At 42.6% G+C, this 14,022-nt stretch overlaps 1 protein-coding gene across 1 annotated transcript in view; it reads left to right on the forward strand.

Annotated features, from left to right (window-relative positions):
* The window catches only part of stab1 (stabilin 1), a 153,442-nt gene extending 139,660 nt beyond the window's left edge, over positions 1 to 13,782 (forward strand). Inside the window, exon 70 of the mRNA XM_005469696.3 lies at positions 13,718 to 13,782. Within this exon, the coding sequence (XP_005469753.1) occupies positions 13,718 to 13,777 (60 nt within the window). The 3' untranslated portion in view covers positions 13,778 to 13,782. The remainder of the gene's footprint in view (positions 1 to 13,717) is intronic.
* The last annotated feature ends 240 nt before the right edge of the window (positions 13,783 to 14,022 follow it).

Genomic DNA, 14,022 nt, shown 5'->3' on the forward strand with positions numbered 1-14,022 from the left:
AGGGCTAAAAAAAGCACCAAAAGAATCTAGAGTGACCCTGCTTGACTCGGAGGTCAAAATAATTTATATCTGTCTTACACTGGTTCTTGGTGCAGCCCCTCAGGTCATCCTCAGTTTGAAACAGACTGTTTTAGCCCTTTTTTTTTTCAGTATGACATCAGAAACCACAGAGAGATACAGAGACAAGACTAAAATTAACAGGACATAAGAAGAGAGTAACTGAGACAAGAAAGTTACTACAGGAGTTCCAGAATAATACATGAAATGTGAACCTAACAACCTAAAGATATTTAAACAGAACTTCAAAACTCGGACATCACAGAACTCTAAGCAACAGGACTAGCCCGCTGTATCATTTTTTCACTTTGAATTTTGGGGCGTCTTTGAATTTAGCCCTCTGTAGGTTGGTCATTTTCATTTCTATCAAACAGTGTAGCATCCTTCTGTTCCTACCACATTACCCAGTCCATATATGTAGGTAACCATAGATAGAGATACATGATTTTATTCTTTTCATTGAGATCTGATGTGTTTTCAAAGTGTTCCTTTAGTTTTTCTGAGCACTGTGTTGTGGTGGACTGCAGCTGTCATTCGTTTGCAAACGGCTGGATGACATATTTAAAAAATGCTGCCCTCGCTATTTGGCACCAAGATACTAATTTTTCATATTTTACAGCACCAGTTAGCTGCTGGCAGCTCGCTAATCTGGTGCTATTCTGCATTGCAGAAAATGAACAGTTGTCTCACTGAAATATAAAGCCTCATCCAGCAATAACCTGCAAGCAAGAAGGCTGCTAATGTTAGCCTCACACAGCAGACTAATCTGGGACTGTGTGCATGTGTTTATAAATTTGACCAACATTTAAAATAATGATTTAATAATAAAATGTGACTAACAGTTTTAAATGGCTTGTAAGTACACACACTGTATTTTATGGATCATATTTAAGCTTTTTCATTAGTTTATTGTCAAGTTTGACTGTTTAGTTCTTTAAGATTAGTCGACTAGTCTGCGTTTTAGTAAATTAGGAGAACTTCAGTAGAATGTGTTATGAACACAAACCGAATCTGAAAGCATCACCTTTTACTCCACCCCCGGATGGGTTTTCCCCATGTTTACACCCTTTCAGTTCACACAGGGAGTTTTCCACCATCCATCATGCCACATGGTACACAGGTACAGCTGACATCCTAAGCAGACTCACAAATCCTCATATTAGACAGTCTTCTTCCACATCTCGCCTGTTTCCTGGGATGTGCAGCCTCTTGCCTGCCTCTTCTCAGAGATAAGAGGCCTCACTCCATGTGTCTGTGTGCACTTGAGGGGAAGGTGGGAGGTTTTAACCAAAATAAGTTTTAGGCCCTACAGCTGCAGCTGGCAGAGGAAGAGGAGGGTGACGGGAGATTTAATGTTGCACTCTGTTACTGTAGCCTGTAGTAACACATAAATATATAGTGCCAGGTGAAAAAAAGAGGAGCATTATGGAATTATATTTGTGTCAAAAGTGGCGCACGAGAAAAAATGATTTCACAAGAAATTAATTAATTTGACAGGCGCAGGTATTCATTGCCACTCACTCAATTAAATTCCTCACATGTAAATTTAACAAATGCTCAAAGAAGTCCGATTTTAATCCAACATGCAATACCATCTAGAAATAATCTGACTGGCAACAACTTTATTTTTTAAGCACGAGAATGATCCCAAACACATTTAAAATGCAGTAAAAGCATACCTGAATTGAAAAACACACAATGGAGCACTATCAGTCATGGATTGGACTCTCCAGAGCTCAGAGCTTAACACTATTGAAGCATAATGGGATCATCTTGACACAACAAAAGAACAAAAGGCAGCCAGCATCCACAGAAGAACATCGGTGCAGACACACTGCTGTACCTCAGCATCCTGCTGCAGGGCTACTCCACATCTCTCAACCTCACTGCTGCACAGCTTCTCATTTCTAGCACCACTGGGTAAAATAAACATCAGCTGCTCATCCACTGTTACTAATTAATGATTAGTCTGTGTGTTACTTCATAGCAATCCAAGACTGTACTGATCTCAATCTTCACATCCTCTCTGAGTTATTAAAACTGACAGTAAGGGTGAAAAGAAAGATTTTAATATCTAGATTATGACGTGCACTCCTTAAGGAATCACTGAAGGCACACCCTTCATTATGCCATTATGCCGAAAGAAAAAAGAAGCACTGCTACCTGTTCACAGTAGAAACTCTCCATGGTGTCATGGAGAGTTTATATCCGATTTCCAGCATCAAGAAAAACAATCTATCAGTGGGAGACCTTCGTTCACTGAATTATTTAGTTTTACTATATTAACTGACCATAAATAAAAGAATTATTATCAGCTGAACAACTAAAACAGCCCTAAATCATAACATTCACCTGCCTCATTTTTACCTACTTTCTCATCCAGGCTGTTTTTATGTGTTAAAATACATAGCTCTTTGTCATTGTACATGTACACCAAAATTGTGGGTGCCTCACACCTACTGTGTTGGAATAAAATATAAATAGTAGACAGCAGGAATAAATAGCAAACAGCAGAAATACATACATTTAAGAGGAATATATAAAAAATAAGAGAAAGGCCCACGTTAGTGAACCTCTTCTCAGTAGTGGCTCCTGCATACTCAACACCAAGGCAGTAGGAGAGCATGCTCTCCATTGATGAGCTGTAGAAGCCCACCAGCAGCTTCTGGTCAAGGTTATTCTTTAGGAAGTGCAGCTGCTGTTGATCCTTTTTTACCAGGACATTGGTGTTGTGGGTCCAGGTGAAATTGGCAGAGGTGTGGGTGCCCAGAAACCTGAAGTTGGAGACAGATTCCACCCATTATCCATTTTTAATGAGAGGGGAGTGGACCCGTCTGTGCCTCCTGAAGTCTATTATGAGTTCTTTTGTTTTAAGGACATTCAGCTTCACGTTGTTTTCTGAGCAACAGTGGGACAAGTTTTCTACTTCCGCCCTGTACGCTGTCTCATCTCCATCAGAGATGAGCCTAACCACGGTGGTGCTGAGAACAAAACCCTGTGGGGATCCGGTGCTGAGTGACAGTCAGGGGGGAGGCAGGAAGTCTTTGATCCAGGAGCAAGTGACGGGGTCCAGTTTGGTGGTGAGGATGTGTGAGATTATGGTGTTGATTGCTGAGCTGTAGTCCACACAGAGCATCCTCATGTAGTTCTTCCTGTTCTCCAGATGGCTCAGCGCTCTGTGAAGGGTGATGGCATCCTCTGTGGACCGATTTGCTCTGTAGGCAAACTGGGGTGTGTGGAGGAGGGGTGGTCTGAAACCGAACAAAGAAGGCGTTGAGGTTAGCCCCTGACAGCAAGTTTGAACCTGCTGTCGGGGGTTGGAAGTTTCTGGCCTTTGTAGTTGGTGAGAGTTCTCCACATCTGGCGGGGGTTGTTATCAGTGAGGAAGCTTCCCCATCCTGTATGCCTCATTTGCCTTTTTGATGCCCCTCCTCAGGTTGGCTCTGGCAGTGCTGTACAGAGCACAGTGCTGAACAGTCCCTCAGCCTGAAGGCAGAGTTATGAGTTCTGATCAGAGGCTGATCAGAACTCATAACTCTGCCACTTATCATCCAAAGTTTTTGGTTAGGAAAACCATGGATGGTTTTGGTTACTGTCACATTCTCTACACAGCACTTAATGTAGAAAAGGACTGACTGAGCGAAGGTCTCCAGGTCCTGGTGTTTGATGTTTTACAAGTCTGTCAGATCAAAACAGCCCTGTATTTGGAGAAGCTCATCATCTGGCCAGTTTTTAATGACCCGGGTGTTTGGAGGGGGCTGTTTCCTGAGAGGGGTGTGGGCAGGAATGAGGAGCAGAGAGAGATGGTCAGATTGTCCTAGGTGGGGGAGGGGTGTTGCTCTGTAGGCCTGTTTGATGTTGCTGTACACATGGTCCAGTGTCCTGATCCCCCTGGTACAGTTACAGTTAACATGAGGCTCTCTCTGCTGTTTACTGATAAAAGGTTGAAGGTGGTTGAGTGCTGAGCTAACATTAGCGTTAGGGGACATGTAAACGTACTATGGCTACCGTTAGCTTGCGAGGTAGATCAAAGTGCCTGCCCTGAATGGACATGGCCTCTAAGTCCGGTGAGCAGTGATCATCTATAATTTCACTGTTATGGCACCAATCCTGAAGTAGATAAGCACAGAGCCCGCCGGCCCTTCCCTTACCAGATCTTTGTTGCGGTCCTGGTGGTGTAATATCTGGCCCAATAACTCTACCGAGACATCGGGGAAATTTGTATGGAGCCAGGATTCAGTTACAATCAGTAGACAACACTCCCGGACAAAGCGGTTGTAGTAAATCTCTGATTGTAGCCCCTCCATTTTATTTGTGAGGGATCTGGCATTGGTGAGGAAGATGGTTGGAAGCAGGGATTTGTATTGTTGTTCTCGCAGCTGGATAGAGCAGCCGCACAAAAACCTCTAATAATCCCTGTTGTTCCCTAACAGAAAGTAAACAAATGACAAATATCTAAACTGTGTTCTTAAATAATAAACAAGAGAAAAGGATTTTACCAAAAAGAGTCTTTTCACTCCTATTTAACTACTGCCAGGTGCTCAGTTCGTATGGATAAATATTTACAATTCCCTCTCAGCTAACAACCAAAATGTTGATGTGAAAAATAAAAATCAGCTCCCCAGATTCAGTTACTGGCTTGTATTCAGGCTTTGAACACACTTGATGCTACTGGTGTCCGGCTGGCTCTTAGTTGGGTGCAGAGGAGGTGAGGAGAGGGACGAGGTGGCTGTCAGCTGGAGGTTAGGAGGCTGCTGTCCATCCAGTCATTTAATCTGCATCCAGTCTTTGTGATGAGCTAGCTTAGGGGGTTGAGGCCTAAGAAGAGCAGTGTGGACTTGATTGTCTCAGTGATAATAATAGTGATGATGGAGAGTAATTTTATCTTTATGTCTCGCGACACCAAGTCTAGCCACAATCTTCATCCTCGGCTCAGTGGCTGCAGTGATTGCAGGTGGTTGGGCATCATATAGTTCAGTTACACTGACATCTTGTACCAGGGTCACCTCATTATCTCCGTACTCATTGTGTCTATACTGATCTTTAGCTTCAGTAGTAGCTTTCCTTTGTTGATGTCATAGCACAGAGCTACCAAGTGCTTGTTGATCATTGTCGATGTTGGTCTGCTGCTCATTAATATAACCTCTCTTAGTGGGTCGGCTGGCATTCAATTAATTCTATGTTCTGAGTCCTTGCTTTGTTCCTGTAGGCTGCTTGTTGTCAGTATTTGCAAACCGCTGATGATCTCTCTCTGAGGGTGATTGCAGTCTGTCCAAGTCAGACTGCAATTGTTTCAGAGAGGTTGCCTCCTATCAGGCGACCTGTGCAATCGTGGGCGTGACTGTGCAACACCCTCAAGCTCTGGGCAACCATGTAGTCACCGCAAGTTGCAGTCAGTCACAGAATGGGGAAAAAAAATTCAATACAATCATCAGGCACTACCAATGTATTTATTAACTGTTTATTTGTGGATGCAAAGAGGTTGAGGTCCTATTTTTACTCATGACTGAGGCATTAGCTTGCTCTGAATTAGAAGGAAGCTTTGTCAAGCTGAGTGTGTCCAACACTTGAAGTTTTTAGTCGGTTCAGCTGATTTAATGTATATTATTTTAGGATGGTGCTGCGTGAGATGAGCCCTCTTGTTTATTCCCAGAGTATATTTATTTAATAAAATACTGTCATTTGGTGTTGGTTGCGATACTAGACTCGCTCTTTTCCCTCCCCTATAATCAGTATGTCCTCTCTTCTCCACAGTAGACATGGACCACTGGGATGTTTACAAGACTGATTCAATTGCGTTTTGTTATGTTTGTACAGTGCTAAGATTTTTTTAAGTCTCATATTATCCATAAAACTCTGTAACAGATGCCATGGCGTCTCCAGACTATTTCACACCTGTCACACGTGCTCAGTGTGAAGCTGCTCTCATCTGTGAAGAGAACAGGGTGCCAGCGGCGGACCTGCCAGTTCTGGTGTACTCAGGTGAATGCAAATAGTGCAGCAGGATGCTAGTCTGTGAGCACAGATCTCACTAAGGAAGTCAGGCCCTAATGCCATGCTCATGGAGTCTGTTTCTGAGGTTTTGGTCAGAAACATGCACACGAGAAGGGCTGTAGGGCTCTGCCAGGGCTCAACAAAACACAAAGGAGCAGATACTGGTCATACTGCAGGTTTGAGGTCCTTCTATGGCCCTTTCGAGCTCTCATCATGTAACAGTCTCTCTCCTGGTATCTTCACACTTTTGAGGCTTTACTGGAAAACACAGCAAATGGCACAGCAACCGTTTCGCAATAGCGCATATGGATGTTTTATCCTAGAGGAGCTGGAATAGCTGTGAAACCCGAATGGGATGCAGGTATCATCTCATGTTACCCGCAGTGCTAAGGACACTAAAAAGCAAAACAAGAGAAAAATCAGTCAGGAGAGATAAGGAGAGAACAATGGTCTGTGACCACCACCTGCTAAACCGTTCCCTTTGTGGGATTTGGCTTGTTGTTGCCTCGCTGGTGCACCTGCTGTCACTTTCATTTGCACCAAAGCACCTAAAATAGATTCATAATGGTTTGTGTTTCTAACTGGGCTGATCGATATCCCTCAGGTTTAACTGAGTTTGTGTTATACTGTGATAATGGAGTGTTCCCTTAATAGTTTTGAGCAGTGTATTTCTATAGAACAGGGGTAGGCAACCTTTTTGATGACGAGTGCCATATGATTGCATTAGCAATAAATTTAATAACGCTCTATATTAACAGTTACACACTATATAGAACCACTTTATAGAATTATATTTGTTCGCAGATGTTGGCACCTATCAGCGAATAGCTATCAGCTATTTTGAAACAAAAAAAAGACACTTTTTATCCATAACAAGAACTCCATAACAGCAAATGAACTGTACAACAGAAAATCCAAATGCTATATATGGTCTCCTCACAACAATGAAAAGAAAAATAAACTGGGCCAATATGGCATGTTTGTTAATACAAAGACACACATGTTAATGTGATCTCTGGTCTCCCACTCAGAGACACAGGTCTCCGAGTGTCCAGCATTCAGACGGCTACCTGAGGACTCTCATGTGAGAGAAAATCTGCTCACACAGATATGTAGAGCCAAACACTGTCAATAAGGCCTCTGCAATGTTCTGAAGACAGTTAAACTTGTCAGGTAGTGATGTCCAGCAGGTGACAATGAAAGCTCCATGAACACACACAGCTATGGATTCCAGCTGCTTCTATGTTATATGTTATATTTAAATAAGAACAAAAAGTATTTCTTTATGCCCCCCTTTCCCTGTTAATGCCCTACATGGCCCCCTGGCAAAACTTTGCTAGACCCGCCCCTCCACAGTTACCAGCTGTCAGCTACATAGAAAAGGATCCTGGTGTTATTTGTCTCTCAGAAACAGTTCATAACTTCCCTTCAACTCATCCATGTCACCTAAAAGGTAAACCTGTTTCTCCATCACCTGTTCAGCTCTGATGATTCAGTAAGGACAACTCCTGGTTTCATCTGCATGTTTCCCTCACACCAGATAACCAAACCAATATCATGACCAGCAGCTTTTACAGCTGTGGCTCCAGCAAACATCAGCTGATCCTAGAAAGTAATATTAAATAAATTCTAACAACAGCTCATCAAGCTTAAACGTGCTGCTGTTGTTTAGCGCGACATCCGCTGGTTTCTTCTTTCTGGCGCAAAGTGGGCGATAAACAAACGAGAGAAAAGCCGATCAGCTGATCACTGATCAGTTTCATAATTGAAGTGCCAACAGGCGAGAGAGGGGAGAGAATGAGAGAAGAAGAGGCAGCTGTGCAGCGTAACGACAGAATAACTCCAGCTTTGTGTCTTTTTCCATTCTAGCTGAAGTCCGGGACAAACTGTGTTCCTTTTCACCTCAACACGAAACGAGTAATATTTTCTCTCAATACGGGACGATTCCGTCTTTTTACGGGATGGTTGGCAACTCTACTAACTAACCTGATGAATAAAATAAAGTTCACTATCAGTAACATCAAAGCACCCACCCAGCTGTATAGAAACTCTGTCATGCTAGCTAGTACGCAGTACGAGTTATTGTAACTGACTGTAAAAAGTCAGTACAATGAAAATAAACTCCACCTAAACTTGGTTTATATCTTACCTGAAGTTCAGTTCACCTGACACTCGGACCGGCTGTCGCCTCGGGTCTCTCCTCCTCCTGCCTCCCCTTTCTCTCATCCACCTGCTGGCCTCCACCACTTGTTAATTTTACTGAATCTGTGGAAGCACCGCCATAGCCACCACCAAACAGCTGAGTTATTTTTACACACCGACCAGCATCTGGCCAATCCGCCACCTTTCATAGTTTATACCTTAACAAAGAAAAAAAAAGTCACCGGGACACTGAGCAAATGCCCGGTATGCCCGATGACCAGTCCAGCCATGGTCGTGCCATCAGTTAACCCTTAGCGTGCCAACTGTGGCACGCGTGCCTAGGGTTGCCGACACCTGCTATAGAATATTTATCATTATGTAAATATATATAAGATAAAAATATGGAGAGAGTATATATTTATTGATACTTTAATACTTTTATTCATAATATCAGAACTTTCAGGAGAAAAGGAGAAGAGTCCATAAATATTTGGAAGGTCAAACCAGCGTTTGCCACTTCTCTGTATTTGGAAGGCGTGTAGATTTTAAATAAAAGGGAAAAAAAGCTTGTGTTTAAATGGCAGCTCACAAATTAAATTAAATGCCACACAGGGCATGTGGACAATATCGTTACAGCATGTTACTGATACTTGTTTAATTTTTCAGGATAAAAGCAAGCGTGCATTCATCCTAATAAAAATCCTGACAAAGAACTATTTGTCAGCAGACAATTTGGCTCCTTTAAAATTTAAGAACTAAACGATGTAATCGGAGCGTGATGAAGTGTAGCTTTCTCCATTTTTTCCCCAAATTCTGCCATCTTCCTGCATGATTTCATTAAACACCTTATTTCTTGCTGTCTGAGAAATAACTCTGAGAATGTCCATGTTTTCACTAAAAAGTAGATTATCTAAACGTGTTTATGCTGTCGGAGTTCTTGTGAAGGACACTTAGCTCTCTTCAGTTTGCAGCTTACACATTCCTTCTCTATCAGAGGAGCTTCAGCTTGTTTTCAGCTGCGTGACCTTCAGAACCACATTAATGCCTGAGACCACAATCAGCCTTCAAGGTCACACTGACATTTTATTAAAAAAAAGTTTGCAGAGGGTTAGATCAGAAGATTAGAAACAGCGTCATGTCTCAGTTAAATGTCATGGTGTAAGGCTATACAGCCAGCAACAGGTTAGCTTAGCATTGGTCATAGCAACAGATAATCTCCAACTAAAGAAAAAAATCTGATATCAGTTAATTAACAGGATCACATTTGGTGTCATCATTTGGGCATCCAGTTAGAATATATAACATTTTATTTTCCTTTAAATAATCGTTTTAAATAAACAGGGGTACGAGGAGAAGTTTAAAAAAGCTCACTGACCAGCTGCTGGCTCTGGATAGTTTAATTGTGAAAGAAAGCACCTGCTACCATCCACCACTGGCTTGTTTTACACAGCAGGAGTCTTGATATATTAAAGCTTTATCTACTCATTATTCTGCAAATTTAAATTATTAAGTTAAAATATGAAACTACTGTATTATTATGCGTGAGGCCAGCAGCATATGAAATATCTAAATTCAAATTAATAGAAATATAAATTAGCTGTTTTAGTTGCCCAGTGAGTCTGATCTGCAATCCCGGGGACCCAGTGGGGAAGAAATGTTATGTTAGACTCCACTTTGTTTTTTAGGCACCTCTCATTTCTTTATATTTTGCTTTAAACGAGCCAGACCGTTATTGTAATATGAGCTTGAGCAATAGTTCTCCAGGTTTTCTGGAGGCCTTTCAGAGTTCTTCTTTGGACATTAGCTGCTTTTTTACTCATTTTCAGTCCAGTCCTTGTACTTGACCACTTGTTTTTTTGTATGTTGAACCAATTTACACTGACCTATGAATCATTCAAGCAGTGCAAAAGCGCCTAACTCAAGGGGTGAATTAGTATTGTGTCTATACATAACAGACAACTTAGCAAAGAACCAATTTTAAATTTTAAATTAGCACTTAATTGGTTGGCCTCCCCAGAGCCCAGACCTCAATATTATTGAAGCAGTGTGGGATCATCTTGACAGAGAAGGATCTGTCCTGAAGACTAACTAAACAAATTACAAGAAAGCTTGCATAAAATGTTAAAGGATAACGGTGATCATACCAAATATTTATGTCTGTACATGTTTAAAGCATTTCACTCGTTTCCTATTTTCCCAGCAAAGTTTTAAAAAATGGGGGTCCGTCCAGACTCTCTCACAGCACTGTAATTAAAAATACTTGTTAATTAAGTGTTTTTACACAATTCCTGTCTGTGCTCTACACCCTCTCCATACACACTTTCACTCCATTTGTGCATTCATGTGGAAGTTCTGCCACACTAAGTGTCTTTCCATAGCAACTGCCATTATATTATGAAGCCCTCCAACAGACTTAACTAAGCACACTAAATCAAGGTGTGTCATTACACTTCCAGACTTTGTGTGATTATTTCGGGAGTTTGGCATTAATAAAATGAAACAGCTTGGACATGTTTGAGATTTCTTTCACATTTTTGTTGTAAAGGTTAATTTTAAAAAAAAAAGGAAAAGAGTGTCCCAAGTGACTCCATATAGATTCATAATTTCCTGAGTGGCAGGTTGTAAGTCATGGATGGAAATTGGGCAGTGTCTTCTGGGCAGCATTTTCTCGTTCTCTCACACGTTGCACACAGCAGGAGATAATTCACATCAGCCTCACTCTCATTGCTGTAAATAGTGTGTGGGGCTTAAGGGGTGTGGGACACACAGTCTGATCCCGCTGTTTTGGGCATTAGCTTTCTCGCATCCACCAAAATCAGGCAACTTCTAGAAAAGGTAAAGGAGTGAAAGGGGTGGGGTGTTTAGCTGAGGAAGACTACCCTTTGCGGTGGATGCAGACCTTGGGTGCCGTCGAGCTCCGGAGTGCTGTGCTTACGGCCCCAGATCTGCTTCCCCCGCCCTGCGATGGGGTGTGGGCTTACCGAGCCAGATGCTTAACTGGCTTTCTCCTTCCGGTCTTAAGTATCACGACAGCACACACACATCCCCCTCAAACAACATATCACTCACACATGTAGAGTGTGGCACACCCAGCATATCACTTCCAATGTGGGCAAGTCGGGGCAGGTCTTCCTACACCCATTTCCTGCACCCTACCTGGGGTGGGGGTCGACTGTTGGTTCATGGTTGCGGTGGTGGGGCATTCTGGTGGTTGTTGGACAGTTTCTTGCATCTGGAGCCCTGTTCTCAGTTCGTGGCAGCATTGCCGGCGTCCGGTACTATGGGGCTGTTGCCCTTTGGCCTTGAGGGCTCCATCTGGGGCCTCCCTCCTCCTTCTGCTGGGATGGGCACACAGTTGTCATTGAAATGTGTGACCTGGGGTCTTCAGTACTCTAGGGGTCTCCTGGGTGTTTCTCTGTCTGATTCCGGCTCCTGGGGGCATTATTGTGATTTCTCACCCTCATTGTCAATACACACACACGCACACACACACACACACACACACACGTATAGATTGTTGGTTTGTGTATCCGTGTTTTTGTTTTTTGTTTTTTTCTTCAGGTGTGGTTTTGGGGGGTTTTGTATGTGTTGTGTGTTTTCCACGTGTGCTCTGTCCTCTTATTCTTATGTTTTTCCCTGTGTTCTCCCTATGGGCTCAAATTGTGGTCATAAATATTTTGTACTTGTAAATCAGGACTTGTATGTGTAAAAAGAATTTGTGTGTGTGTAAAAAAGATTTGTGTGTGGACTTAGCCAAAAAATATGTGTGAAACTCTGCACTCAAGTTTCAAGTTACAAGTACGAATTTTGACCCTGTTTTTCTTCCTTTCATCTGATTGGACAATGCAAAAAAAAATTCTAAAGGGAACATTTATTTATTTTTATTTTATTGGTATTTTCCTTAAATGTGTCAAATATATCTCATCTAAATGTCCACTGAGCTGTGAGCCAGGGGGCGGTAAAGCGCCTTAACATTGGTTGCCAACCAAGAAGAAGAAGAAGCTGTGAGCCAGGAGGGAGGGGGTGAGTGAGTGAGTGAGTGATTCGTAACAGGAAGGGAGGGGGTGAGTGAGTCAGTGGGCGTTTCTCAATATGCATACTTGCGTTCTCGTGTACTCGTGATACGTCATCAGTCGGAGACCAAGTACTGTTCCAATTCGAAGTACGCATCAAGCCGAGAACACGAAAAAGTCCCGGATGTGTTCTCGCTCCGCCCGTTTTATCGAGCATGCATCGGTGTGGACTTGGTACAGCTAAATATCCCAGAATGCATTTCGTCCAAAACTCAACAGCGGACTCCCGGCACATCGTTTTCAGCCCCCCCCCGCTCACGGTCTTCTCACTACTCAGGTTAAAGAAACCCCAGCAGTTGTCTATAGTATTGAGTGTCCACTAAAATAGAAATAAAAGCGTTCTAACATCTCACCTGCTTGTTTTTATAAAGGTATGTACACGTATGTACATGTACACTATTTTTATTAACAGAGGTTTCACTACTGAGGTTAAAAATGATATATAAGTCACTTAGATCACTTCTAAATGTTAATGTTTGGTTTATTTCAGTGTTTTATTTGTTCCTGAGTAAACCGGTTTGGCTGTGATTAAAGTTAAGCTTCATAACATGTTACTCACAGTTAAATTAAGAGGGGACGGCAGTAAAAACTCCGGACCTGTGACATCATCACGTACGCAGGTGTTCCAATTGTACATATCGTGAGTCCGTGCTCGCGTTCTCGGCGGGTACGTACTCCCGTGCGTACTCACCGAGAACGCGAGTACGTACTCGCGTACTTGAGAATTGAGAAACGGCCACAGATTCGTTCAACTCGTTTGAGCTGTGAGCCAGGAGGGAGGGAGTGAGTGAGTGAGTGAGTGATTCGTAACAGGAAGGGAGGGGGTGAGTGAGTCAGTGATTCGTTCAACTCGTTTGAGCTGTGAGCCAGGAGGGAGGGGGTTAGTGAGTCCTGAGTGATTCGCTTATGCTATGATTCAGCACAGCAAGGGAGGGGGTGAGTAACTCAAATGTGCTGTTAGCATGCTAGCTGAGCGATGCTACTGTGAACCGAGGAGCTATTGTCTTGATGTGAGCTTCTACTCACGGTTTTTTTCTTCCAGTTCAGAGCAGAAATGTTTTTGTTAAGAAACTGGCTGTTGTTTTTTTCCCCACAACTTTAATTATAAGCTAGATATATTTCTACTAATGGAATTAGCTTGCTAACAGCAACAGGGATGAGTCAGTGAGTCAGTTGTGCTTGTGAATCATGATTCACGAGTCAGTAAAGTGATTCTTGAGTATTGAACGATTCGTTCACGAATCGAACATCACTAGTGTGCAACCACCAGCCTTACAACCTTCTAGCAGGTATCTTTACACATCTGTGCAGCTGCAGTAACCACAGCCAGAGCATCTGCTCTTGCATGACCCTCCAGCAGATTACAATAAAAAAAAAAATCAGTCCTGTTCACCACAGCTTTCTACACTTTGTGGTTTACCTGTTCTAAACATCTTCTCTCCTTCCTGCAGGACACCAATCAGGAGGTGGAGCCAGAAGAACCGCCAAATATTCTCGACCTGGGCCATTAAAACCAGCTGACCCAGTATAACTGGAGCTGGCTATTAACAAACCACAGTAACTCAGTGACTTCATCTTCCTTTAGAAATTTCCACACAGTTCAACTGTAATCAATTGTGGAATAAAAGTTTACTACACCCAGATCCTCTCTGGGTAAAAAAACTCAGTCTGTGTTTTTATTGTGTCAAATAATTGTTGAAAAAAGTGTCGTTCTTCTAACAGCCACTAAAGGCTGGCTCCAAAAGTGAGTCAGTTC

This window comes from Oreochromis niloticus, linkage group LG5, assembly GCF_001858045.2.
Source record: "Oreochromis niloticus isolate F11D_XX linkage group LG5, O_niloticus_UMD_NMBU, whole genome shotgun sequence".
NCBI classification, from domain to species: domain Eukaryota; kingdom Metazoa; phylum Chordata; class Actinopteri; order Cichliformes; family Cichlidae; genus Oreochromis; species Oreochromis niloticus.